This window comes from Ranitomeya imitator, chromosome 5 (assembly GCF_032444005.1).
Source record: "Ranitomeya imitator isolate aRanImi1 chromosome 5, aRanImi1.pri, whole genome shotgun sequence".
Classification (NCBI taxonomy): Eukaryota; Metazoa; Chordata; class Amphibia; order Anura; family Dendrobatidae; genus Ranitomeya; species Ranitomeya imitator.
In genome coordinates, this window is record NC_091286.1 from 623,307,347 (window position 1) to 623,332,824 (window position 25,478).

At 43.3% G+C, this 25,478-nt stretch overlaps 1 protein-coding gene across 2 annotated transcripts in view; it reads left to right on the plus strand.

Moving 5' to 3' along the window:
- Positions 1–308: 308 nt before the first annotated feature.
- The window catches only part of TAF1B (TATA-box binding protein associated factor, RNA polymerase I subunit B), a 124,043-nt gene continuing 98,873 nt past the window's right edge, over positions 309–25,478 (plus strand). The window contains exons 1-5 of one of the 2 annotated variants that reach the window (XM_069728081.1): positions 309–414; positions 15,940–16,038; positions 17,717–17,804; positions 18,758–18,855; positions 22,243–22,335. In XM_069728081.1, coding sequence (XP_069584182.1) covers positions 22,252–22,335 — 84 coding nt within the window. In that variant the 5' untranslated portion in view covers positions 309–414; positions 15,940–16,038; positions 17,717–17,804; positions 18,758–18,855; positions 22,243–22,251. Of the gene's footprint in view, positions 481–15,939; positions 16,039–17,716; positions 17,805–18,757; positions 18,856–22,242; positions 22,336–25,478 lie in introns of both variants that reach the window. The other variant, XM_069728080.1, reaches the window with a different exon arrangement.

Here is a 25,478-nt window from a genome sequence, read left to right on the forward strand (position 1 = left end):
AGACACAGGACTCCAGCAGTCTCGCAGGTGAGGGTGGGCGCGCTGGCGGACTCTTCCCCGGCAGATGCCGCCCATCCGAGGAGATTTAGCGCAATGTCTGCCAGGAGCACGGGGTGCGCAGACATGCAGCCACATTGTGCAGAAATGACCGCACTCGCATGTTGCGGCACAGCCGCCCAGTGTGCAGCAGGTCCAGAGACAGAGGAGGCCGCAGTGCTGCACGTGATATGTGTCTGCTCAGAGGAGACCACGCAGCAAGAAGCCCCTCCCAGCTGGCTGCAGTGATTGGCCATTGTCGTCACGTGGCTCAGCGAACCTGGCGGAAGTCGCGCCTAAATGTAAGCGACCGGTGGAGAAACCACTCGGTGGCGCCGCCCGGCACTCGGTGATGGGAGCGGCGGGCTCAAGGCTCAGGTACACACTGTGAGGTGGAGGAGGAGTCGGTTTAAGGCGCGAGGCATCATGGAGGAGGAGGACGCGGTAAGGGCAGCGCAGCCAGTGACGTCATTGCTGAGCGCCGCGAACTGGTGTCACGTGCGTGCATGGTTCCCTGCTTCTAGCACTAGGCAGGGGGAGAGCGTGAGCGTGAGACCCCGTGTGTGGTGCGCAGCGTCACCCTGCACAGAGCAGTGTATAACCTTACACCGAGGCGTCACATCACAGGCCAGGGCATGGAATACGCCCTCACCTCAGGAGATAGGGCGGAGTGTCCCCTCCCCCAGGAAGATGCGGGACTTGGTCCCCGGTAGACAGCAGTAGTGGTGGAGTGCATCTCCATAGCTGCTGTCCCGCCCTGTGAGCGGCTGCAGTCTCCCGTCAGTCATCCCTGCACTGATGAGTATTATTATGGCAATAACCAGGGTCCTCCATGACTGGACAGCCCTTTCCTAAATTCTGTATTTCCCAAGTAAGATAACAGCTCCTCCAGCTCTGGTGCTGCCCCAGCGGTGTGCGCCATTGTCCTGCCATGTGATTGCTGTGGCCCTGGGACACCCGGCGCAGACATTGCTGGGACAGCACCAGGGCAGGAGAGGGGGATCTGGGATTTATATTTTACTTTGGGGAATGCAGTATTTATGAAGGGGATGTCGGAGTAGGTGCCCACCCTTGTAAATGGAGCCCGTGGGACTGACTATGGCGTCTGCCCTGCCAGCAGCGCGTTATAGAGCAGTATATGAAGAAAGATTCAGTAGAAGTTGCACAGAGAGTGTGTCTGAGTCGCAGATGGCGCCCTCCCCCCATAAATGATGCGAGTCGTAGTGTGAGGACATAGCACGATGTACACTGATTTAATAATTATCATCTATTAAGTGTGAAGGAGCTTTCTGGCTGTAAACTATGTGTAGGACTGACAATGGTGAAAGGTTCTTGTGCTATTGCATTGTTCTAGTCGCTCAACCGCTGCAGCCAATCAAACACTGGCAGTCAGGGGATTATAGAACAGGAATCATCATTTCTCTTCCACTGGAGTGGCATGTGCTGGACTTATGGGGGCTAGTGCAAGTGAGCCTGTATTAGTTTATTATAGAGGCCAGGCAACTTCTTTAACTAGTTGTATCTCTCCCCCCCCCCCCCACCCTTTCATTGGGGATTATTTTCCAAAGACCACCTCTTTTTTCAGATTTTGCCAAGGAAAGTTTGTGGTCACTTTCTGTTACACCATGCAGTAAAATGAAGGACTCAGCATGAAATATGTGGACAACTGGAGTCTGCCAGGACAGGAGCCACTGATGGGGTTTCAGCTGGACTTTTACTAGACGTTTAGATGTTTCTTGATTAGTTTAAGGCTCCATGCACGCTTTGTTAAAGGCAATGTTTATACCTTGTGGAAAAATTTCTGCTGCACATTTGGTCACAAATCCACATACAGAATCTCCATGTATTACTTGCAGATTTCACCCTACTCAATTTCTTAACATTAAAGGGAACTTAACATGTAAAATAACGCTATTAACCTGCAGCTATGGGGTTAGAGTAAATTAACTTTATCTCTCCGGCAACATTCGTCTTCCAGTCATAGGGGTGCCGCCGGCATGGGTTCAGTCACCACTTGCCGCATACAGAGCAACAGCCGTAACCGCAAGAGAAATAGACATTATGCGGCCTGGAAAGATGTGCCACATGCCCGTCTCTACGAGTGGTCCGCAAGCGTCTGTGGACTCATAGTGCTCATGGGATTTCTTGAAATCCCATCCCCTTATGCTATAACATCTGGACGCATAAATGTACAGCGTCAACCCGCAGCAAATACTGATCGTGTGCACATACCCTTATGGGTTATAGTTTGGCGCACTGAAGGAACACTAGTCAGTAATAGAAACCTTCGGCACACAGTTATGACACTTCCAAGTAAAGATGAAATAGAGTGAAATTTAATTTACCGCATATACGTGAGCATAGCCGAAAATTCAGATCGAACATTTCAGCATTTATGCCTTTTTTAAGGATATCTGTACATATCAAAACATAAATATATAAAGTTAATTGAGGCTACTTTCACACTTCCGTCTTTATAAAGACGTTGCAATGCGTCGTTCTGTGCAAAATACGCATCCTGCAAAGTTGCCCGCAGGATGCGTTTTTTGCACATAGAGAATCTGGAAAGCTAGCACTCAATCAATGTGGTTCACGGTGCCAGTGAACGGGACGCTAAATCCCACAAGTCGTAAAGTTAAAGTAATCACTGCACTCGTATAGTTTTAAAGTTGCATATATCAAAAGTTTATTTGACTTGAATCAGTAGAAAAATGCTTGGCGAATTAACGTTTCGGCCAGCCCGTGGCCTTGATCACAAAATCGCCCAATGGAAATCTGTTTTTTAAAGTAAGGATACCGTATGACTGATGAGTCAGATAGAAGGACCCAGTTGTGTAACCAAACTGATATGGTATAAACGCTTGCCCGTGCACTATAGTTGTAGTTCCAGCCGGAAGGTAAACAATTGTTGTCGTGCATATACAATTAGGAGTACAGACCAGGCTGTGTAGTTCCTGTTCCTTCTGGACTATCCCAGGGAAAGCAGGGGAAGATAGTGCTGTCTCACATATGGAATCAGGGGCACAGGATAGGCTGTATAATCCCTGTGTGGTTTGGTATGTCCCAGATGAAGCCAGGGGTAATATCAATCTGTGAGCCCACCCACCGCCTTGACACAGGTTTGTGTCGGCACCCTCCACTTGGCCCCCAACGCTTGCTCCACATACAGGAAATGAGGAGAACAGATTGATATTACCCCTGGCTTCAACTCTTCAGCCGACGGAAGTGTGAAAGTAGCCTTAAAAAATCAAGAAAAAAGCTGAATGGCACTAAGAACAAGGTTAATACTCAGTAGTGAAGCAGGTTGGCAGAGTCAACAACACCACAGACGGTAGATCCACGGAAATTGGCGCTTGCTTGAAAATACATGTGCAACAATCCAAAAACGAGAGAAAATAGCCGCACCACACAAGTCTTCCGTGAAGACGCGAAACGGTCGTAGTCCATTGACTGCACCAGCTTGCTCTGCAGTCCTGCCCTCTATAACCATGTCCACATTACCTTGTTGTTTGAAATAAAGGACAAAGGTTTTTTAATTACAGGGAAGACTTGTGTGGTGCAGCTATTTTCTCTCGTTTTTGGATAAATATATAAAGAGTAACACCATTGTTACTAGAGTGTATCTTGGTAACAATGAATGTTAATAGCCTTTACACCTGCATGGACCATCAAAGGGGCATTGAGGCAGTCCAAAAGTTTCTAGATAAATATACCACTTTTTTGCTACTACAAATATAGTTTTGCATAAGGTTGATCACATTGATTTTAACAGAAAACTTCCTGTTTGCAGATCAATTTTATGTACAAAAGGCTGGAACTGCCATGGGGTCCAACGTGCCCCCCATATGCTAATATCTATATGGCACTTTTTGAGGAGATATATGTACAGTACAGACCAAAAGTTTGAGCACACCTCAGTTAAAGATTTTTCTGTATTTTCATGACTATGAAAATTGTAAATTCACACTGAAGGCATCAAAACTATGAATTAACACATGTGGAACTATATACTTAACAAAAAAGTGTGAAACAACTGAAATTATGTCTTATATTTTAGGTTCTTCAAAGTAGCCACCTTTTGCTTTGATGACTGCTTTGCACACTCTTGGCATTCTCTTGATGAGCTTCAAGAGGTAGTCACCGGGAATTGTCTTCCAACAATCTTGGAGTTCCCAGAGATGCTTAGCACTTGTTGGCCCTTTTGCCTTCACTCTGTGGTCCAGCTCACCCCAAACTATCTCGATTGGATTCAGATCTGGTGACTGTGGTGGCCAGGTCATCTGGCGTAGCACCCCATCACTCTCCTTCTTGGTCAAATAGCCCTTACACAGCCTGGAGTTGTTTGGGGTCATTGTCCTGTTGAAAAATAAATGATGGTCCAACTAAACACAAACCAGATGGAATAGCATGCCGCTGCAAGATGCTGTGGTAGTCATGCTGGTTCAGAATGCCTTCAATTTTGAATAAATCCCCAACAGTGTCACCAGCAAAGCACCCCACACCATCACACCTCCTCCATGCTTCACGGTGGGAACCAGGCATGTAGAATCCATCCGTTCACCTTTTCTGTGCCGCACAAAGACACGGTGGTTGGAACCAAAGATCTCAAATTTTGACTCATCAGACCAAAGCACAGATTTCCACTGGTCTAATGTCCATTCCTTGTGTTCTTTAGCCCAAACAAGTCTCTTCTGCTTGTTGCCTGTCCTTAGCAGTGGTTTCCTAGTAGCTATTTTACCATGAAGGCCTGCTGCACAAAGTCTCCTCTTAAGGGCTTGTTTTCACTTGCGAGGAACACGTCCGTGTCTCGCATGTGGAAACGAAGCTCTGGTGCCGGCACTCCAGAGCGGAGCGTGCGGCCGCATAGCAACACATGGAGCCGCACGCTCCGCTCTGGAGTGCCGGTACCAGAGCTTCGTTTCCACATGCGAGACACGGACGTGTTCCTCGCAAGTGAAAACAAGCCCTTACAGTTGTTGTAGAGATGTGTCTGCTGCTAGACCTTTGTGTGGCATTGACCTGGTCTCTAATCTGAGCTGCTGTTAACCTGAGATTTCTGAGGCTGGTGACTCGGATAAACTTATCCTCAGAAGCAGAGGTGACTCTTGGTCTTCCTTTCCAGGGGTGATCCTCATGTGAGCCAGTTTCTTTGTAGCGCTTAATGGTTTTTGCAACTGCACTTGGGGACACTTTCAAAGTTTTCCCAATTTTTTGGTCTGACCGACCTTCATTTCTTAAAGTAATGATGGCCACTCGTTTTTCTTTACTTAGAATTTGTATTATGGCAAGAAAAAAAACAGCTAACAGTCTATTCAGTAGGACTATCAGCTGTGTATCCAGCAGACTTCTGCTCAACACAACTGATGGGCCCAACCCCATTTATAAGGCAAGAAATCCCACTTATTAAACCTGACAGGGCACACCTGTGAAGTGAAAACCATTCCCGGTGATTACCTCTTGAAGCTAATCAAGAGAATGCCAAGAGTGTGCAAAGCAGTCATCAAAGCAAAAGGTGGCTACTTTGAAGAGCCTAAAATATAAGACATAATTTCAGTTCACACTTTTTTGTATATAATTCCACATGTGTTAATTCGTAGTTTTGATGTCTTCAGTGTGAATTTACAATTTTCATAGTCATGAAAATACAGAAAAATCTTTAACCCCTTCATGACCCAGCCTATTTTGACCTTAATGACCTGGCCATTTTTTGCAATTCTGACCAGTGTCCCTTTATGAGGTAATAACTCAGGAACGCTTCAACGGATCCTAGCGATTCTGATTTTTTTTTGTGACATTGGGCTTCAAGTTAGTAGTAAATTTAGGTCGATAATTTTTGGGTTTATTTGTGAACAAATCGGAAATTTGGCGAAAATTTCGCAATCTTCAAATTTTGAATTTTTATTCTGTTAAACCAGAGAGTTATGTGACACAAAATAGTTAATAAATAACATTTCCCACATGTCTAATTTACATCAGCACAATTTTGGAAACAAATTTTTTTTTGCTAGGAAGTTATAAGGGTTAAAATTTGACCAGCGATTTCTCATTTTTCCAACAAAATTTACAAAACCATTTTTTTAAGGGACCACCTCACATTTGAAGTCAGTTTGAGGGGTCTATATGGCTGAAAATATCCAAAAGTGACACCATTCTAAAAACTGCACCCCTCAAGGTGCTCAAAACCACATTCAAGAAGTTTATTAACCATTCAGGTGCTTCACAGCAGCAGAAGCAACATGGAAGGAAAAAATGAACATTTAACTTTAGTCACAAAAATGATCTTTTAGCAACAATTTTTTTTATTTTCCCAAGGGTAAAAGGAGAAACTGGACCCCCGAAAGTTATTGTACAACTTGTCCTGAGTACGCTGATACCCCATACTGTATGTGGGAGGGAACCACTGTTTGGGTGCACGACAGGGCTCGGAAGGGAAGAAGCGCCATTTGACTTTTTGAATGAAAAATTGGCTCCAATCTTTAGCGGACACCATGTCGCGTTTGGAGAGCCCCTGTGTGCCTACATATTGGAGCTCCCCCACAAGTGACCCCATTTTGGAAACTAGACCTCCCAAGGAACTTATCTAGATTTGTGGTGAGCACTTTGAACCCCCAAGTTCTTCGCAGAAGTTTATAATGCAGAGCCGTGCAAATAAAAAATCAATTTTCTTTCCTTAAAAATTATTTTTTAGCCCGCAATTTTTTATTTTCACAAGGGTATCAGGAGAAATTGGACCCCAAAAGTTGTCGAATTTGTCCTGAGTACGCTGATGCCCCATATGTGGGGGAGAACCACTGTTTGGGCGCACGGCAGGGCTCTGAAGGGAAGTAGACGTTTTGAAATGCAGACTTTGATGGAATGGTCTGCGGGCGTCACGTTGCGTTTGCAGAGCCCCTGATGTGCCTAAACAGTAGAAACCCCCCCACAAGTGACCCAATATTGGAAACTAGACCCCCCAAGGAACTTATCTAGATGTGTGGTGAGCACTTTGAACCCCCAAGGGCTTCACAGAAATTTATAACGCACAGCCGTGAAAATAAAAAATGATTTTTTTCACACAAAATTAAGTTTTTAGCCCCCATTTTGTTATTTTCCCAAGGGTAACAGGAGAAATTAGACCTCCAAAGTTGTTGTGCAATTTTTCCTAAGTACGCTTATGCCCCATATGTTTGTGTAAATCACTGTTTGGGCACACGTCGGGGCTCAGAAGGGAGGGAGCACCATTTGACTTTTTGAACGCAAGATTGGCTGGAATCAATGGTGGCGTTTGGAGACCCCTGATGTGCCTAAACCATGGAAACCCCTCAATTCTTACTCCAACCCTAACCCCAACACACCCCTAACCTTAATCCCAACCATAACCCTAACCACAAGCCTAAACCCAACACACCCCTAACCCTAATCTTAACCCTAATTCCAACCCTAACTCTAATTCTAACCCTAAGGCTATGTGCCCACGTTGCGGATTCGTGTGAGGATTTTTCCGCACAGTTTTTAAAAAATCCGCAGGTAAAACGCACTGCATTTTACCTGCGGATTTACTGTGGATTTCCAGTGTTTTTTGTGCGGATTTCACCTGTGGATTCCTATTGAGGAACAGGTGTAAAACGCTGCAGAATCCGCACAAATAATTGATATGCTGCGGAAAATACAACGCAGTGATTCCGCGCGGTATTTTCCGCACCATGGGCACAGGGGATTGGTGTGCCATACATTTACATGGTACTGTAAACATGATGGAACATGGCTACAAATCCGCAGCGGACAATCCGCTGCTGATCCGCAGCCAAATCCGCACCGTGTGCATATAGCCCAATTTTTAACCCTAATTCTAACTCTAACCCTAAGCCTAGTTCTAACCCTAAGCCTAGTTCTAACCCTAAGCCTAGTTCTAACCCTAAGCCTAGTTCTAACCCTAAGCCTAGTTCTAACCCTAAGCCTAGTTCTAACCCTAAGCCTAGTTCTAACCCTAAGCCTAGTTCTAACCCTAAGCCTAGTTCTAACCCTAAGCCTAGTTCTAACCCTAAGCCTAGTTCTAACCCTAAGCCTAGTTCTAACCCTAAGCCTAGTTCTAACCCTAAGCCTAGTTCTAACCCTAAGCCTAGTTCTAACCCTAAGCCTAGTTCTAACCCTAAGCCTAGTTCTAACCCTAAGCCTAGTTCTAACCCTAAGCCTAGTTCTAACCCTAAGCCTAGTTCTAACCCTAAGCCTAGTTCTAACCCTAAGCCTAGTTCTAACCCTAAGCCTAGTTCTAACCCTAAGCCTAGTTCTAACCCTAAGCCTAGTTCTAACCCTAAGCCTAGTTCTAACCCTAAGCCTAGTTCTAACCCTAAGCCTAGTTCTAACCCTAAGCCTAGTTCTAACCCTAAGCCTAGTTCTAACATAAAAGTAAATATATTTTCTTTTTTTTTATTATTGGGGGTGAGATAGGGGGGATTTATTTATTTTTTTTACTTTGATCACTGTGATAGAATCTATCACAGCGATCAAAATGTACCTGGAATGAATCTGCCGGCCGGCAGATTCGGTGGGCGCACTGCGCATGCGCCCGCCATTTTGGAAGATGTCGGCGCCCATGCAGAAGACGGACGGACACCGGGAGGGACACCGGAGGTCGGTATGTATGCGGGGGTGAGATCGGACTGCGGGGGGAGCGGACAGGAGGACGGAGGGGAGCGGAGGACAGAATGGAGGATGGGTGCGGTGGATCGGTGGAGGTGGCAGGGGCAGATCGCGGTCTCCAGCCATGGCCGATGATATTGCAGCATCGGCCATGGCTGGACTGTAATATTTCACCAACTTTCATTGGTGAAATATTACGATTGCTCTGATTGAAAGTGGCTGTTGAAAGTTACGTTTCAATCAGAGCGATCGTAGCCTGTCCCTGCAGATCGGGTGAAATTACAGTTAACCCTTTCACCTGGCCTGCAGGGACGCGATCATTCTGTGACACAGCATATGCCTCACAGGTCGCATTGGCACCGACTTTTATGACGCATACGCTGTGTCACAGGTTGGAAAGGGGTTAAATGATAAGGTGTGTTCAAACTTTTGGTCTGTACTGTATATACTCTCACATTTTTCCAAAAATGTTCCATCTATTGGATAAGATTTATAGATGATGTTTTCATGATATGGAGGGAAATAATGATTCATTAATGCATTTTGTTTCAGGCCATCAATTTATGTATTCCTAATTTGATTTTTTTCAATTCAGAGTTATCGAAACAAAATCGTTGCGATTGTGTTGTGCCGATGGTCTTCATGGTGAACTGGGCCAAAAGATGTGCCTGAGGTCACCCAGGAATGGGTGGCCTGTAAGCTCCGACAGAGCAGGAGCTGACATGCCTCCTCCCTGGGTGAGAGAAGCGATCAGGCACTGTAAAGTTGATGTCCCATCTTGGGACAATGTAAAAAAAAATATACATACTGCAATTTCTAAAAAAAAAAAAAATGTTTTAAAAATCACAAAAGAACAAAAAAATGAAAAAATATTAATCCAATAAATATATATATTTTTTTTTTGCACAAATAAAAGTATACATATTTGGTATCACCTCATCAGTAACGACCCTACCTATAAACTGTCCCACTAGTTAACCCATTCAGTGAACACGGTCAGGCTGGTTTCACACATGCGTTTTTTTTAAAAAACGCATGGTGAAAAAACGCATGTAAACGCGTGCAAATGCCGCGTTTTTTTGATGCATGCGTTTTTGCATGTGGTGAAAAAAACGCGGCGTTTTAACGCATTTACATGCGTTTTTTCATGCGTTTGCGTTTTTTAAACGCATGCAGATAAATGTGTGACAGCTGCCAATCATCAAAATAAAGTAAATAACCCACTATAAACAGAAAGAGTTAGGGGTAGGGATCCTAACCCTAAAGGGATCCTAACCCTAACCCTACCCTTAAAAGGGGGTAGGGGTAGGATCCCTTTATCAATTTTATGGTGTGGGGTGGTTTATCAGTGTTTGTTTTTTTTTTTGTTTTTTTAAATAAAAACGCATGCGTTTTTAACGCATGCAAACGCATGTGGTTAAAAACGCATGCGTTTACATAGACAGCAATGCGTTTTTTTTGCGGCAAAAAAACCGCCGCTAAAATTACTACATGTTGCATTTCTGCAACACAACGCATGCATAAAAAAGACGCATGCGGTGGCAAAACGCATGCAAAAAAAGCATGCGTTTTTAATGTTAAGTATAGGGAAAAAATGCATGCTTTTTTTGCGTTTTTAAACGCAAAAAAAAAAAAACGCAAATGTGAAACCAGCCTAAAAGAGGCAAAAAAATAAGCTTTATAATCATACCGCCGAACGAAAAAGTGAAGAAAAGCACGATCAAAAAGAGCAATGTAAATAAAAATGGTATCTCTGAAAACGTCATATTGTCTTGCAAAAAGAAGCCAACGGTACAGCTCCTTCAGTGGAAAAGTAAGTTGTAGCTCTCAGAATAAAGCGATGCAAAAATATTTTTTCTATAAAATGGTTTGTGTAAATCGCCAAAACATAAACAATATAAGTGTTGTATCTGTAATCATACTGACCCAAAGACTAAACCTGCCTTATCAATTTTACCATGTGTGGAATTGCATAAAAAAACTATTCCTGAATTGCTGATTTTTGCTCATTCTGCCTCCCAAAAGTTGGAATAGAAAGCGATCAAAAAATGTCATTTGCCCGAAAATGGTACCAATAAAAACATCAACTCGTCCCGCAAAAAAACAAGCCGCCACATGACGGCCGAAATACAGAAAAATTATAGCTGTCTAAATATGGCGATGCAAAAACTAATTATACTTTAAAATATGAATGAAACCAATTCTTCACCTGCTGTTGATTTATTGCAGTAAGGCTCTGCTCACATTTATTCTGCGCTCTACGCTGAGCGCTTACATCAGGTTTCGTGTAAATCTCTGAAATATGTCATTCAGACGGAGCCCATGATGGAAGATTCTCTATATGGAGGCATTGTGGATGTTGTCTGACCTGTTATCCGGCGGTGTCCATCTTTTCAGGTATTATAAAAGTGTGATTGACCACAGTTTTGTGCACTTCTGAAAAGAAGGAAACCATTGAATAGAGTCCAGAGTAACTGCTGCCTCATTATAGTGAATGGATGCCTCGGGGGTTTCATCTGAATCGCGTCATTTGGTGATTTAGAGGAGAAACCCCGATGTAAGTGCTTTAGTGTTCCCAATAAAAGCTTAAACTCATTCCACAAAAAAGCAAGTCCTCACTCAGGTCTGTCTTCTGTTAATAGAAAAATAAGAGGCTTCCACGTTACTGGTAGTACAAAGGCTCGTCCAACAAAAGAAATTCAGCAAATTCTGTGCCCCCCAAATCAAAATGTTCCCCTCCCTTCTGAGCCACACAGTGTGCCCAAACCACATTTAGCGTCCACATGTTTGGCATTTCTTTAGCGATGACAGCTCACCTAATTTACAGGTGCATGTCTCCAGAAGCATGAGTTGGGCACTACAACGTACTGGTCACTACAACAACAGTTTGCCATTTTCACTCAGCAACATCCACTGCTGCTTGTTTCTGGAAATCTCCCATGGAGTTAATATCATCACTACACCTGTAGATATATTCCCACAGAGGTATAATTTCCAAAATGGGGTGACTTGAGGGGGATTCTGCTCTTCCAAACCTTGGGGCTCTGTGTATGGAGTCCACAAACTATTCTAGGAAAATCTGCGCTCCAGGAAGTAAAAAGCGCTCCATCCCTCCCGAGTCTCGCCGTGTGGCTAAGTAGTACTGTACAACCACATATCAGGTATTTCTACATTCAGCAGACATTGTGAGACAAATTATGGTGCCATTTTTTTACCCATTTTCCAGTGTGAAAATGTAAAATATAGGGTTAAAATAGCAATTTGGTGGTAAAAATGCAATTATTTTTTCTTCACTGCCCAATGGTATAGAATTCTGTGACATACCCATAGTGTCAGTATATGATCACTGCACCATAGATGAATTCACTGTAGTTTCTAAAATGAGGTCACTTTATGGGGGGGTTCTGCTGTTTTGGTACCTCGGGGGCTCTCACAGAGGGTCACGGCACCCTCAAGCCAGTCCAGCAAAATCTGAACTCCAGTGTGGCACTTATATCCCTTCTGAGCTTTACATTGTGTCTTAAAACTTTTTTTTGAGAACATATGGGGTATCGGTGTACTGAGAAGAAATTGTACAACAATTTTTGGGTTCCATTTTCTACTGCTATCCTTGTGAAAATGAAAAAATGTGGGTCTAAAATGACATTTTTTGGGAAAAAAAAAAAAAAAAAAAAAAAATATATATATATATATATATATATATATATATATATATATATATATATATATATATATATATATATATATATATATTTCATTTTCACAGATCAACGTTTTAAAATTCAGTGAAGCACCTGTGGGTTCAAAGTGGTCACCACATCAGGGGCTCTCCAAACACGGCCGGACACCCGTAGACCATTCCATCAAAATCCGCGTTCTAAATTTTCACCCCTTCCTTTCTGAGCCTTGCCGTGGCCCCAAACATTAGTTTTCCCCCACATATGGGGTATCTGTTTACTAAAGAGAACTTGCACAACCAATTTTGTGGTCCGTTTTCTCCTGTTTCCTTTGTGAAAATATAAAGTTTGGGCTAAAAACATTTTTGTGGGAAAAATTTTGTTTTCTTATTTTCATTTCTCAACGTTATAAACTTCTGTGAAGCATCTGAAGTTCAAGGTGCTCACCACTAGAATTAAACGAATATGTTTGGAATCTGTCGCCGAATCTGAATTTGCCGTATTCATGCCATATTGGTATCCTATTCGTGCTGAATTTATGTTTGATTAGTTCCGAACATATTTGTTCATTTCTACTCCCATTGACTCCAATGACGTTCCGCGAATATTGTCAAAAACAATATTCGTCACCGATCATAATCGGTACCGGATTTTTGAAAAATTCGCTCAACTCTGCTAACCACATGTGTAGATAAATTCCTTGAGGGGTCTAGTTGCCAAAATGGGGTAACCTGTGGGGGGTTTTTTCACTGTTTTGGTACATCAGGGGCTCTCCAAACGACATGGCACCGCTAATAATTCTAGCAAATTTTGCATTCAAAAAGTCAAATTGCGCTCCTTCCCTTCCGAGCCCTGATGTGGAGAAACTGCACAACAAATTTTGGGGTCCATTTTCTTCGGTTACCCTTGTGGAAATAAAAAATTTGGGGTCAAAAGTAATTTTTTTGTGAAAATAAGTTAAATGTTCATTTTTTCCTTTGACATTCCATTAATTCCTGTGTAGCACCTGAAGGGTTAATAAACTTATTGAATGTGGTTTTGAGCACCTTGAGGGATGCCGCTCTTAGAGTGGTGTCACTTTTGGGTATTTTATTTCATATAGGCCCCTCAGTCGCTTGAAATGTGATGTGGTCCCGAAAAAAAAAATGGTGTTGTAAAAATGAGAAATCGCTAATTAACTTTTAACCCTTCTAACTTCCTAACAAAAAAAATATGTTTCAAAAAAATGAGCTGATGTAAAGTAGACATGTGGGAAATGTTATTTATGAATTATTTTGTGTGACATAACTCTCTGATTTAAGGGCTTAAAAATCAAAAGTTTGAAAATTGCGAAATATTTGCCAAATTTCTGACACCCCCCCCCCACAAATAAATGCAAGTCGTATCAAAGAAATGTTACCACTATCATGAAGTCTAATGTCACAAAAAAATCTGAGAATGAGTGGGATGTGTTGAAGTGTTCCAGAATTATTACCTCATAAAATGATACTGGGCAAAATTGAGAAAATCGGCCTGGTCAAGAAGGTGAAAACAGGCTTCGAGTGAAAGGGTTAATTGAAATAAAACCACTGTCACCTTTATTTGAGATAAAAATAAAAAAAAATCCTCACCTTTAACTAATCCATAGAAGCCCAAGTCCCATGTAAAAGAAAAAACACACCATAATCCTCACCTGTCCGATAAAATGGTAATCCACTGAAGCCCATGTCCCCTGTAAAAGAAAAATAATAACCATATTGCTCACCTGTCCGACGAGTGTTGCTCTGCTACATCTAGATGCCATGCTGAATGTTGGCATGATGCCAGCGTTCAGAATTGCACTCAGCAGAGACACTGAGCTGTACAACATAGCGTAGCATCAGTGTCCCGCGGTGACGTGAATAAGGTGAGTGGAGTTCTTAGTCGGTGAATGCAGTTTATCGGCTAAGTACTCTGCTCTACTTATTCATGGCACTGTGAGACACTTGCGCTATCACGCACATCTCAGTCTCTATGCTGGCTGCCAGACTGAATGCTCGCATAATGTAGCAGAGCTACACTCGTCACGTGACAACAGGATTTCCATCTCATCGGACAGGTGAGGAATATCGTTGTTTTTTTTCTTTAACAGGGGACATGGGCTTCAGTGGATTATGCGTTAAGATGAGAAAAACTTAGATTTTTTTATTTTATTTCAAATTAAGGTGTCAGTGTCTTTCTTTCAATTAAAGGACTTTATTCTGGGTGTATTTATTTACAATATGGCCTAGCCTATTAATATCTGCATGCAGCTGTCTGCCTAACCTTTGCTGGTTATTAATTATAGGGGGACTCTACGTCATTATTTTGGGAGGGTCTCCATTTTAATAACCAGTAAAGGCTAAGTATGCAGTTGTGAGCTGATATTAATAGCCTGGGAAGCTCCATGTGTATTACCCCCTTCCCTTGCTATAAACATCAGCCCCCAGCTGTCCGTTTTCCTTCAGCTGGTTAGCAAATTTTTGGGCCGTCCCACTCCATTTTTTTTTTTTTCTGGAATTTGATTTATTTAAATAAATGTACAGTAAGCTACGCACACACTGCACTAATTATATATGTCACTGACGTATCATCTTTCTTTATATCTATGTATTGAAGAATATTTAGTTTGAAAACTATCTTTAAATGACAGAGTAATTTTCTATGTAAAAGCTCATGTTAATATCGCATTGCATACGGATTGCATTCGCATGAAATTTGGGTGTCAGAAGGATGCTAGCTGAGAAAAATTGTGTTGTACTCACATGAAAATTGCATGTCATTTGCATGACATCGTCCCACTTTTCAGGAACAACATCAGACTGATTTTATTCACGCTGATGGGTACGGGTCCTAAGGCTATGTTCACACGTTGAGTTTTTGCACTACCCATTATTTTCAATGGGTGAAAAATGCTGAAAGTGACATGCAGCATTTTGCAAATTGTCTCTCCAGAGAGCAAGAGAATTAGAACATGAGTGCCACCTATAGAAATTGGCAATCTTAAAAGTCAATATCGACTCTCTAACGAGACTTAGGTTAAAAGCCAAAACAATTTGCATATTTCCTAGAGGAGCATTGCGGCTTAAAAGTCTCATCACCTCGGCATGTCAGGCCTGACCTGTTTCTCTCCGCAACGAGAAACGTTACCCCTTGGATACTGCATTTTGCGAAAATGCAGTTTTTTGACAGAACAGTCAGGAAATAAAAAACGTGTGCACGAGATTTCTGAAATCTCATAGACTTTGCTGGTACGCAGCTGAAAATTTGCATAAAAAGACCACAATGTGTGAACATAGCCTAAGGGTTGTGTAAGCATCCGTCCAGTCTGACTGCTCATTTCCTATAGAGTGGCCACCACAAAAGTATTTGTTTTTAGGATTGGCGTCAAAGGCCGGCGTGACTATATTGGAGCCGTCCATACATATACGTTTCTCAGAAGCCCATAGTGCGCAGAGCCTTTGTGAGGGCAGACATTGGTTCAAAACTAACAATCATCTTCGCCATCAGTCAGCAGAGAAGGCCACGTGTCCAACACCGGGGCGCATCATTCCTGTAGAAGTCTTGCAGTGTTGCTCCAAAAGATTTAACAGTTTTCATTTATTTTCAGAGATCTTACAAGGAGCCGTGTCCTCAGTGCTCAGAAATCAACTGGGGGATCAGTGATGAAGGCAAATACTACTGCAGAAGCTGCCACACTATCATAGAGGTACGCACATCCAACACGCCTAGTCAGCTTTTAAAGGGGTCGTCACATATTCTATCCTACACGTTTCGGAGGTAGCATCCTCCTTCCTCAGGGATTATGGTCGCGGCTAGCGATCCATAGTCTTTTATAGGGGAGTGTAAACTGTCCCATGTTCTTTTTTGCAAGATTCTATGCATCTCTCATAGAAGTTACTTATTTATTACCATTTTTTGAGAATTATAAGATGCACCCAAAGTTTTAGGGCGGAAAGGATTGAAAAAAAAGTAAAATAAAATGGTGGTGCGCCTTAGAATCTGTTTTAACAGTCGCTTACCTGGGGTGCGATGGAGTGTGGTCACAGGAGTCGGGGTCGGTGCTTTCGAAGGTTGGCAACGGCGGCAGGAGATTGGCGATGCTGGGGGCCCCGCCCTCTCAGAAGGGCCGCTGATTCAGGAGATCGGCAGCATCAGGAGGACTGGGGCGATGCTGAGGGTCCTGTCCTCTCAGAAGGGCCGCTGATTCAGGAGATCGGCAGCATCAGGAGGACTGGGGCGATGCTGAGGGTCCTTTCCTCTCAGAAGGGCCGCTGATTCAGGAGATCGGCAGCATCAGGAGGACTGGGGCGATGCTGAGGGTCCTGTCCTCTCAGAAGGGCCGCTGATTCAGGAGATCGGCAGCATCAGGAGGACTGGGGCGATGCTGAGGGTCCTGTCCTCTCAGAAGGGCCGCTGATTCAGGAGATCGGCAGCATCAGGAGGACTGGGGCGATGCTGAGGGTCCTGTCCTCTCAGAAGGGCCGCTGATTCAGGAGATCGGCAGCATCAGGAGGACTGGGGTGATGCTGAGGGTCCCGTCCTCTCAGTAGGGCCGCTGATTCAGGAGATCGGCAGCATCAGGAGGACTGGGGCGATGCTGAGGGTCCTGTCCTCTCAGAAGGGCCGCTGATTCAGGAGATCGGCAGCATCAGGAGGACTGGGGTGATGCTGAGGGTCCCGTCCTCTCAGAAGGGCCGCTGATTCAGGAGATCGGCAGCATCAGGAGGACTGGGGCGATGCTGAGGGTCCTGTCCTCTCAGAAGGGCCGCTGATTCAGGAGATCGGCAGCATCAGGAGGACTGGGGTGATGCTGAGGGTCCCGTCCTCTCAGAAGGGCTGCTGATTTGGGAGGTTGGCGGCAGCAGGAGGAGTGGGGCGAAGCTGTAAGCCCTGCCCTCTAAGAAGGGTGGCTGATTCAGGAGATCGGCAGCAGGAGGAGTGGGGTGAAGCTGCGGGCCACACTCTCTGAGGGGCCACTGATTTGGGAGGTCGGCGGCAGCAGGAGGAGTGGGGTGATGATGAGGGTCCCATCCTCTCAGAAGGGCTGCTGATTCAGGAGGTCGGCGGCAACAGGAGTAGTGGGGCGAAGCTGTGGGCCCCGCCCTTTAAGAAGGGCCGCCGATTCAGGAGATCGGCAGCATCAGGAGGAGTGGGGCGATGCTGAGGGTCCCATCCTCTCAGAAGATGTCGACACCAACAAGCGGAGGTCGCCTCTTCCGTACATATTCCTGCGGTGGGCTTTGGGAAAAGGGTGGGTGGAGGCGACGCATGCATAGATTAAGATCTCAGGAGACGTCTCATGCGCCACCTAAGGTACTATATCACTTGGGCTTGGTACTATACTTCTGATTTCGGTTTACTTTTTATTTCTTTTTTGTTCTTAGAAAACTCAGGAACTTGCAGAAACTGAAGTTTTCGTAGACAATGCAAAAGTCCAATCTATTTCCAGGGGATTAAGGAAACCGAAAAAAGGTACGTGCTGCAACCCGGGGTGTAACTGACCTACTGTTTGTACTTCATTACAAGTAATTTAAAGGGGCTGTGATAAAACGTGTTTGCTTTCACGTCACAAGTGATTGACCATTCGTAAATACAGGGGTCTTACCACTTGAGGGCTGACTTGACACATTCTTTTTATGGCTTTCTACATGGCCCTATACTACATAGTGTAAAGCAGCATTTACATTCTCTTTCCAGTAGAGATGAGCGAACCCGAACTTCAAAGTTGAGGGTTCGTACCTGAGAGCTAGTGTCCGGCGTGAAATGCTGAACATGGCTTTTCCCAGAAGTCTTTTGCAAAGTTCGGAGTTCCAGAAGAAGTCGGTTGGAGATGGAGAATTTTTTTTCAGATCCAAAGTTCTGGCTCTCATTGTTTTCAATGGGGTTCTGGTTCAAGTTCAGGTACAGTTCTGGTACCTGAACCGAACCTTTGACTAAGTTCGGGCCGGGTACCAGAAACCAAAATTCCACGGCTTTTATTCTCCAGATCAGGACAGTTACAGAGATATCAAAATTGCTTAATTTTTATTTTTTTGTTTTTTATTTAGTAGCCAGCAAAAATTGTAAAAATTGTAAATGTGTGATTGCAGTGGATTCTGTCAGTATCCTCCAGAAGTGGGTGGGTGATTTGCATACTTCCGGACACTTTCCAACTTGACGGGTCCAGCCTCGCTTATCCCACTTGTATTGAGTGAGGCCTGCTCATGTCTAGTCGGCACATGACTGCATCATCATCAGCAGCAGTTTTTGACTAGTTCCCAAGTGTTCTGCCTTCATCCCTTGAGTCAATCAATACATGTCTAAGGCTGTATAAAGCATGTAGGATGGAAGGTCTTCTGTACGACACGAGAAGTAATAATAATCCATAGACCTTGCTGGTGACGATGTGTTCGTGTATTTGCATTGAACTACTGTCTTCCTTTCAGAATGGGGCTGGGAGTGGTATATCTGCGAAGGTTTTCAGTTTATCCTCCTCAAGCAAGCTGAAGCGCTCGAAGCTTTGGGAATCGGCCCTGGCCTTAAGGTAAGTTCTAGATTCCCCTTTTTTTTTTTTTTATCCTTTTCAGATACAATATTTTTTCAAATATCCCTTTTATTGGATGATGTCTAATTGTGGTTAATTCGCAAGGCTTTTACTGTTTTCCCCTTTTCTGGGACTAATTGCTATATTTAAAACAATTTTTTTTAAGCACCATGCGAGAAACCATGTTCTATCAATTAATCTGATGCTATTAATTGGTTTTATGAATTTTAGATTTATGATATGTTTCAATGTATAAGAATAAGTTCCAGCGCCAAACAGAAGTGTTCAACTCCAGGCACAATGCACACGGAACAGGCTGCGGCTTCCACACGTTTCTCTGCAGCTCCAACACACAAACTGCTCAGCTCTCCTAGCTGACCTGTGCAGTCTCCGTTCAGAAAGAGACCCCAACACATCTCTCTCAACTATACCTCACATTTTGGCCGGTTAGTCGCCAGCTTCAGCACCCTCAACTCTGCTTCATTCAGCAGACTGACGCCTATAGTGAGCAAATACCCTGGTTCTTAGGGTACCGTCACACTATAACATTTCGATCGCTACGACGGTACGATTCGTGACGTTCCAGCGATATCGTTACGATATCGCTGTGTCTGACACGCAGCAGCGATCAGGGATCCTGCTGAGAATCGTACGTCGTAGCAGATCGTATGGAACTTTCTTTCATCGCTGGATCTCCCGCTGTCATCGCTAGATCGGTGTGTGTGACACCGATCTAGCGATGCGATCCAGCGATGAATTCGCTTGTAACCAGGGTAAACATCGGGTAACTAAGCGCAGGACCGCGCTTAGTTACCCGATGTTTACCCTGGTTACAAGCGTTAAACTAAAAAAAAACAAACAGCACATACTTACATTCTGGTGTCCGTCAGGTCCCTTGCCGTCTGCTTCCCGCACTGTGACTGCCGGCCGTAAAGTGAAAGCAGAGCACAGCGGCTGTGCTTTCACTTTCACTTTACGGCCGGCAGTCACTGAGTGCGGGAAGCAGACTGCAAGGGACCTGACGGACACCAGAATGTAAGTATGTGCTGTTTGTTTTTTTTTTAGTTTTACGCTTGTAACCAGGGTAAACATCGGGTTGCTAAGCGCGGTCCTGCGCTTAGTTACCCGATGTTTACCCTGGTTACCCAGGGACCTCGGCATCGTTGGTCGCTGGAGAGCTGTCTGTGTGACAGCTCCCCAGCGACCACACTACGATTTACCTACGATCACGGCCAGGTCATATCGCTGGTCGTGATCGTAGGTAAATCGTATAGTGTGACGGTACCCTTAGTCAAAGCAAGTCAGGTATATCTAATCATTTAACTCTAGCCTACCTGGGTTTGTTACAATGCACACAAGTCTACGATAGGCTCAGCTGGGCTACATGGGCACGCTTAGTCCCACTACTACATATTGAAGTTCCTTCCAGGCATGTGTTCTGATACCATAACTTGAAATGTCCTTCAACTCTTCAAATGTGCAGCATCTATGTAAGTCTTGAGCAGGAGAGAAAGCTTCCAGTACTCATTACATGGATCAATGTCAGGTAGGAGGAGAGAGCGCGGTTCTCAGCAGGGATCGGAAAGAGCAGCATGTCTGCTTTTGCCTCCATAACCAGAAGCTGCTCCTGAACTAAAAGACGCATACACTTTTTAGCAAGATTTTTTTTTCTTGCTTAAAAGTGTGTCTTTTAAGTCTAAAAAATACAATATTTAGTTCCGGTACCACACCATGAATTTCAATGTGTCAAATTTTAAGAAAACAGAAAAAAGACCAATACTGCACGTTTTGGCTATGTATCGATGAAAGCAGTTATACTTAAATGGATATAATAGGGGAAAGGACCTCAGAAAAAGACATGCATCTTTAAAAGAAACAGACCTAAAGAAACAGACCTAATGATATAGAAGACTGTGTTCATAAATGTAACCAGAGGCTGTACACAATTAGTAAAGCTGCCCATAACATATGCATGCAAATTGTACAATAGAAGAAAAAAATATATAGACATCTGATGTATAGGCAAATTATAATATAGAAGAACAACCACAAAATGGCAACGTGTCTATCACATAATCCATGTAAGTGTACAAGAGCATACAAGGAAAAATATAATCAGAATTGTATACCTGATCGAGGTAGATGAACCATAGGCAAGATGGCAATATGCGTATTACATGATCACTGATGAGATGGAGTATTCAGTCACTCTAGTGTCAGGTCACAAGAAACTTGTGTACTCAAGAAAAAAGTCTAATGTATACTGTATATTTAAACATATGTAATCTATGTGACTGCAGACTTGTGAATCCTCAGAGCAGTCTGTCAGTGTCCTCCAGAAGTGGGTGATTTGCATACTTCCGGACACTTTCCGACTGGACGTGTCCAGCCTCACTCAACCCCCTTGTATTGAGTGCAGCCTGCTCACGTCTAGTCGGCATGTGACTGCATGTCTGCACGTTGCACACTTGTGGTCACGCACCCACCCTCTTCCGGCACTGGAGAATCCTGACAGCACCCACATAGTGACTGCAAACTTTAACTCAAGCCTGGACAACCCCTTAAAGGACACGTCAGTAATTTTTTTTAAATTAGTGTTATTTAGTAAAGTCGTTACTTGGAGGCAGACCATTGTTTTCCTAAATAAAAATGGCAGCCCCCAGACAGAGTAATGGGTAAACTTCCAGTGCATTGCATGTGAATGTTAAACTGTACCTGATGTTCTAATTGAAATTATTACATTATTTATGATCCAAACAAAATGTGGATACTTAAACGTTGAAAAAAAAAAACCCATTGTAAATAATCAAATGAAATGAAAAATGTGTCCCATGAGTATATATGTGTCTGTAAATGGAATCTGTCAGCAGGATTTCACTACCCCCCTCCACAACAATTTATATGTGCAGATAGCTCAAAGACAAGTCCAGCAATACCAGTACATGGTCAGTCCACTCTTCCATTACTTAGAATGCCAACAGCTCTTCATCCTCATTTGTATATCTGAAGACTCTGTCACTCCAGCTCTATTCCCGCCACTTTGTGATTGACTGACAAGCATCCTGTGATTTCAGGCAAAGGAGCTATCGGTCAAGCAAGAAGAGGCCGCGCTGAGCGGGACTAGAGCTGGAGTGACCGAGGCTTCAGATCTACCATAGTTCTTCAGCCTCATTTGCATATCATCTCAAACACTGATTTCTCAGTAACTGGAATGGACTGGTCATGTGAAGGTATTGCTGGACTTGTCTTTGAAAGAGCTTAAAGCACATAAAAATAGTTCCGAAGCTGAAATCCTGCTGAGTTTACCTTTAACATGTTTAAAGGACAAAGGGCCCTTATGTGATTTTTTGTGTTTGTTTTTGTTGTTGTTCTTTCTGTATACAACAGGATCATGTTATGTGCAATCTGTGGAGACGATACCTTCATGTAACCAAACAAGCATACTGCAAAAGGCCCTCTTATATGACGCACACGCGCTTGGTATGTAGAGCTGATTGTTAGCAGCAGAGTGTGTGTGTGTGTGTGTGTGTGTGTGTAAAAATAAATAAATAAATGATTTAATCTAATACATACAGTATAGACCAAAAGTTTGGACACTCCTCATTTAAAGACTTTTCTGTATTTTCATGACTATGAGAATTGTAAATTCACACTGAAGGCATCAAAACTATGAATTAACACATGTGGAATTATATACTTCACAAAAAAGTGAGCTTCAAGAGGTAGTCAGCGGGAATGGTTTTCACTTCACAGGTGTGCCCTGTCAGGTTTAATAAGTGGGGTTGGGACCATCAGTTGTGTAGTGCAGAAGTCTGGTGGATACACAGCTGATAGTCCTACTGAATAGACTGTTAGAATTTGTATTATGGCAAGAAAAAAGCCGCTAAATAAAGAAAAACGAGTGGCCATCATTACTTTAAGAAATGAAGGTCAGTCAGTCTGAAAAATTGGGAAAACTTTGAAAGTGTCCCCAAGTGCAGTTGCAAAAACCATCAAGCGCTACAAAGAAACTGGCTCACATGAGGACTGCCCCAGGAAAGGAAGACCAAGAGTCACCTCTGCTTCTGAGGATAAGTTTATCCGAGTCACCAGTCTCAGAAATCGCAGGTTAACAGCAGCTCAGATTAGAGACCAGGTCAATGCCACACAGAGTTCTAGCAGCAGACACATCTCTACAACAACTGTTAAGAGGAGACTTTGTGCAGCAGGCCTTCATGGTAAAATAGCTGCTAGAAAACCACTGCTAAGGACAGGCAACAAGCAGAAGAGACTTGATTGGGCTAAACAACACTGGCACTGTTGGGGATTTATTCAAAATTGAAGGCATACTGAACCAGCATGGCTACCACAGCATCTTGCAGCTGCATGCTAATCCATCGGGTTTGCGTTTAGTTGGACCATTTATTTTTCAACAGGACAATAACCCCAAACACACCTCCAGGCTGTGTAAGGGCTATTTGACCAAGAGGGAGAGTGATGGGGTGCTACGCCAGATGACCTGGCCTCCACAGTCACCAGACCTGAACCCAATCGAGATGGATTGGGGTGAGCTGGACCACAGAGTGAAGGCAAAAGGGCCAACAAGTGCTAAGCATCTCTGGGAACTCCTTCAAGATTGTTGGAAGACCATTCCTGGTGACTACCTCTTGAAGCTCATCAAGAGAATGCCAAGAGTGTGCAAAGCAGTCATCAAAGCAAAAGGTGGCTACTTAGAAGAATCTAGAATATAAGACATATTTTCAGTTAATTCATAGTTTTGATGCCTTCAGTGTGAATGTACAATTCTCAGTCATGAAAATACAGAAAAATCTTTAAATGAGATGGTGTCCAAACTTGTGGCCTGTACTGTATACGGTATGTGTAATATATATTCTTGTGTATGTATGTGTTATGATTATATATATATATATATATATATATATATATATATATATATATATATATATATATATATATATATATATATATATATATATATATTCAAGATGAAATGATCTCCAGATCTCCAAAAGGCCTAACGGTAAAGATGACACATTGCCTTTGTATTTTAGGCTAAATAAATATAACTAATATATATATATATATATATATATACACACACATATACACATTTTTTTTTTTACATTTTAAAAATGACAAAAGGGAAAATGGCCCAATGGAAAAGTTTGGGTAATGGAGAAACAAATGGGTTAATTCTGCACTGTCATGTGGGAAGGATGATGGATGAAAGTGTATAAGTGGTATATTTGTCAACGAATTTAAAAGTATATAAACGTCGTCTTCAGGACAACCACCATTACCCGCACTTTCTTCCTCTCGTGGGTCTGGCCGGGCAGGGAGTTGCGGCGGAGGCCCTTACTATGCACGCTCCCGAGAACCCTCTCATTAGTAATGATTAGCTCCTTACTAACTGCGCAAGCAACTAAACAAAAACTATACAGAATATCTAATTGGAGGCAATTACTAATATTATTACACCTAGTACATATTAAAATGGGATTTTTGAGATGGGAATACCCCTTTAAGCGTTACCAGTGATTCTGTGCACACAACTCGACCAGGTGAGCACCATTATGCAATTCTTTTAACATTGTTACCCAGATAAGACCCTATTTTGCGCTTTGTCTTTCTAGTCTTTATTTTCTTTGGATGCAAAAGTTTGGGCACCCTTGGAGATTTGTGTGCTCAGATAACTTTGAGCAAGGTTTCAGACCTTAATTAGCCTGTTAGGGATATGGCTTGTTCATTATCATCGTTGGGAAAGACCCAAGTAACGCAAATTTCCCAGCTTTATAAAAACCCAGCTGTCATGATTCCTCCACTCAGTGTGTCTGGGACTTGGTGATGGACAGCTCTGTCACCCTATCCTGTGCTGGGGCATGCTGAACTGTCAGTGCTTTGATTGACAGCTCAGTTGACCTATCTGAGACTGGGAGGTGCAGACATTTCTCCAGGTGCCACCTGTTCTTAGTAATTGCCCTGCGATTTAGGTGAGCTGTCTGGCCGAGATCACTGCTAGTCAGAGCATCTGTTCTCTGGTGTGTGTTTGCTTGATTCCTGTGCTGCGAGTTCTAATCTACTGCTGCCTGACCTTTGGACCGTGTTCTGACTACCCATTTGTTATTGCCCCTTTGCTTTGATCCACTATTTCTCTGGTATTATGACCCCGAACTGTGACCTGACTTGTGTATTTGTCTTTTCCCTTAGTTTACTACGTGCTCTCTTGGTACTGACCCCGGAACATCTAACTTCTCTGCCTCACGGCCTATCATAGTGACTATCGTCATATCAGCCTCAGCTAACCTTGTGCCAAAAAACAGCAGCCATAGGTTCTTATAAGCAGCTACTTAGCATTCTGAAAGTTGTGGAGGCCCACAAAGCAGGAGAAGGCTAGAAGAAGATAGCAAAGCGTTTTCAAGTTGCCCTTTGCTCAGTTTGAAATGTAATTAAGAAATGGCAGTTAATGGGAACAGTGAAGGTCAAGATAAGGTCTGGAAGACCAAGCAAAATTTCAGTGAGAGCTGGTCATAGGATTGCTAGAGAGGTAAATCAAAACCCGCGCTTGACTGCAAAAGACGTTCAGAAATATTTAGCATACTCTGGAGTTTTGGTGCATTGTTCAG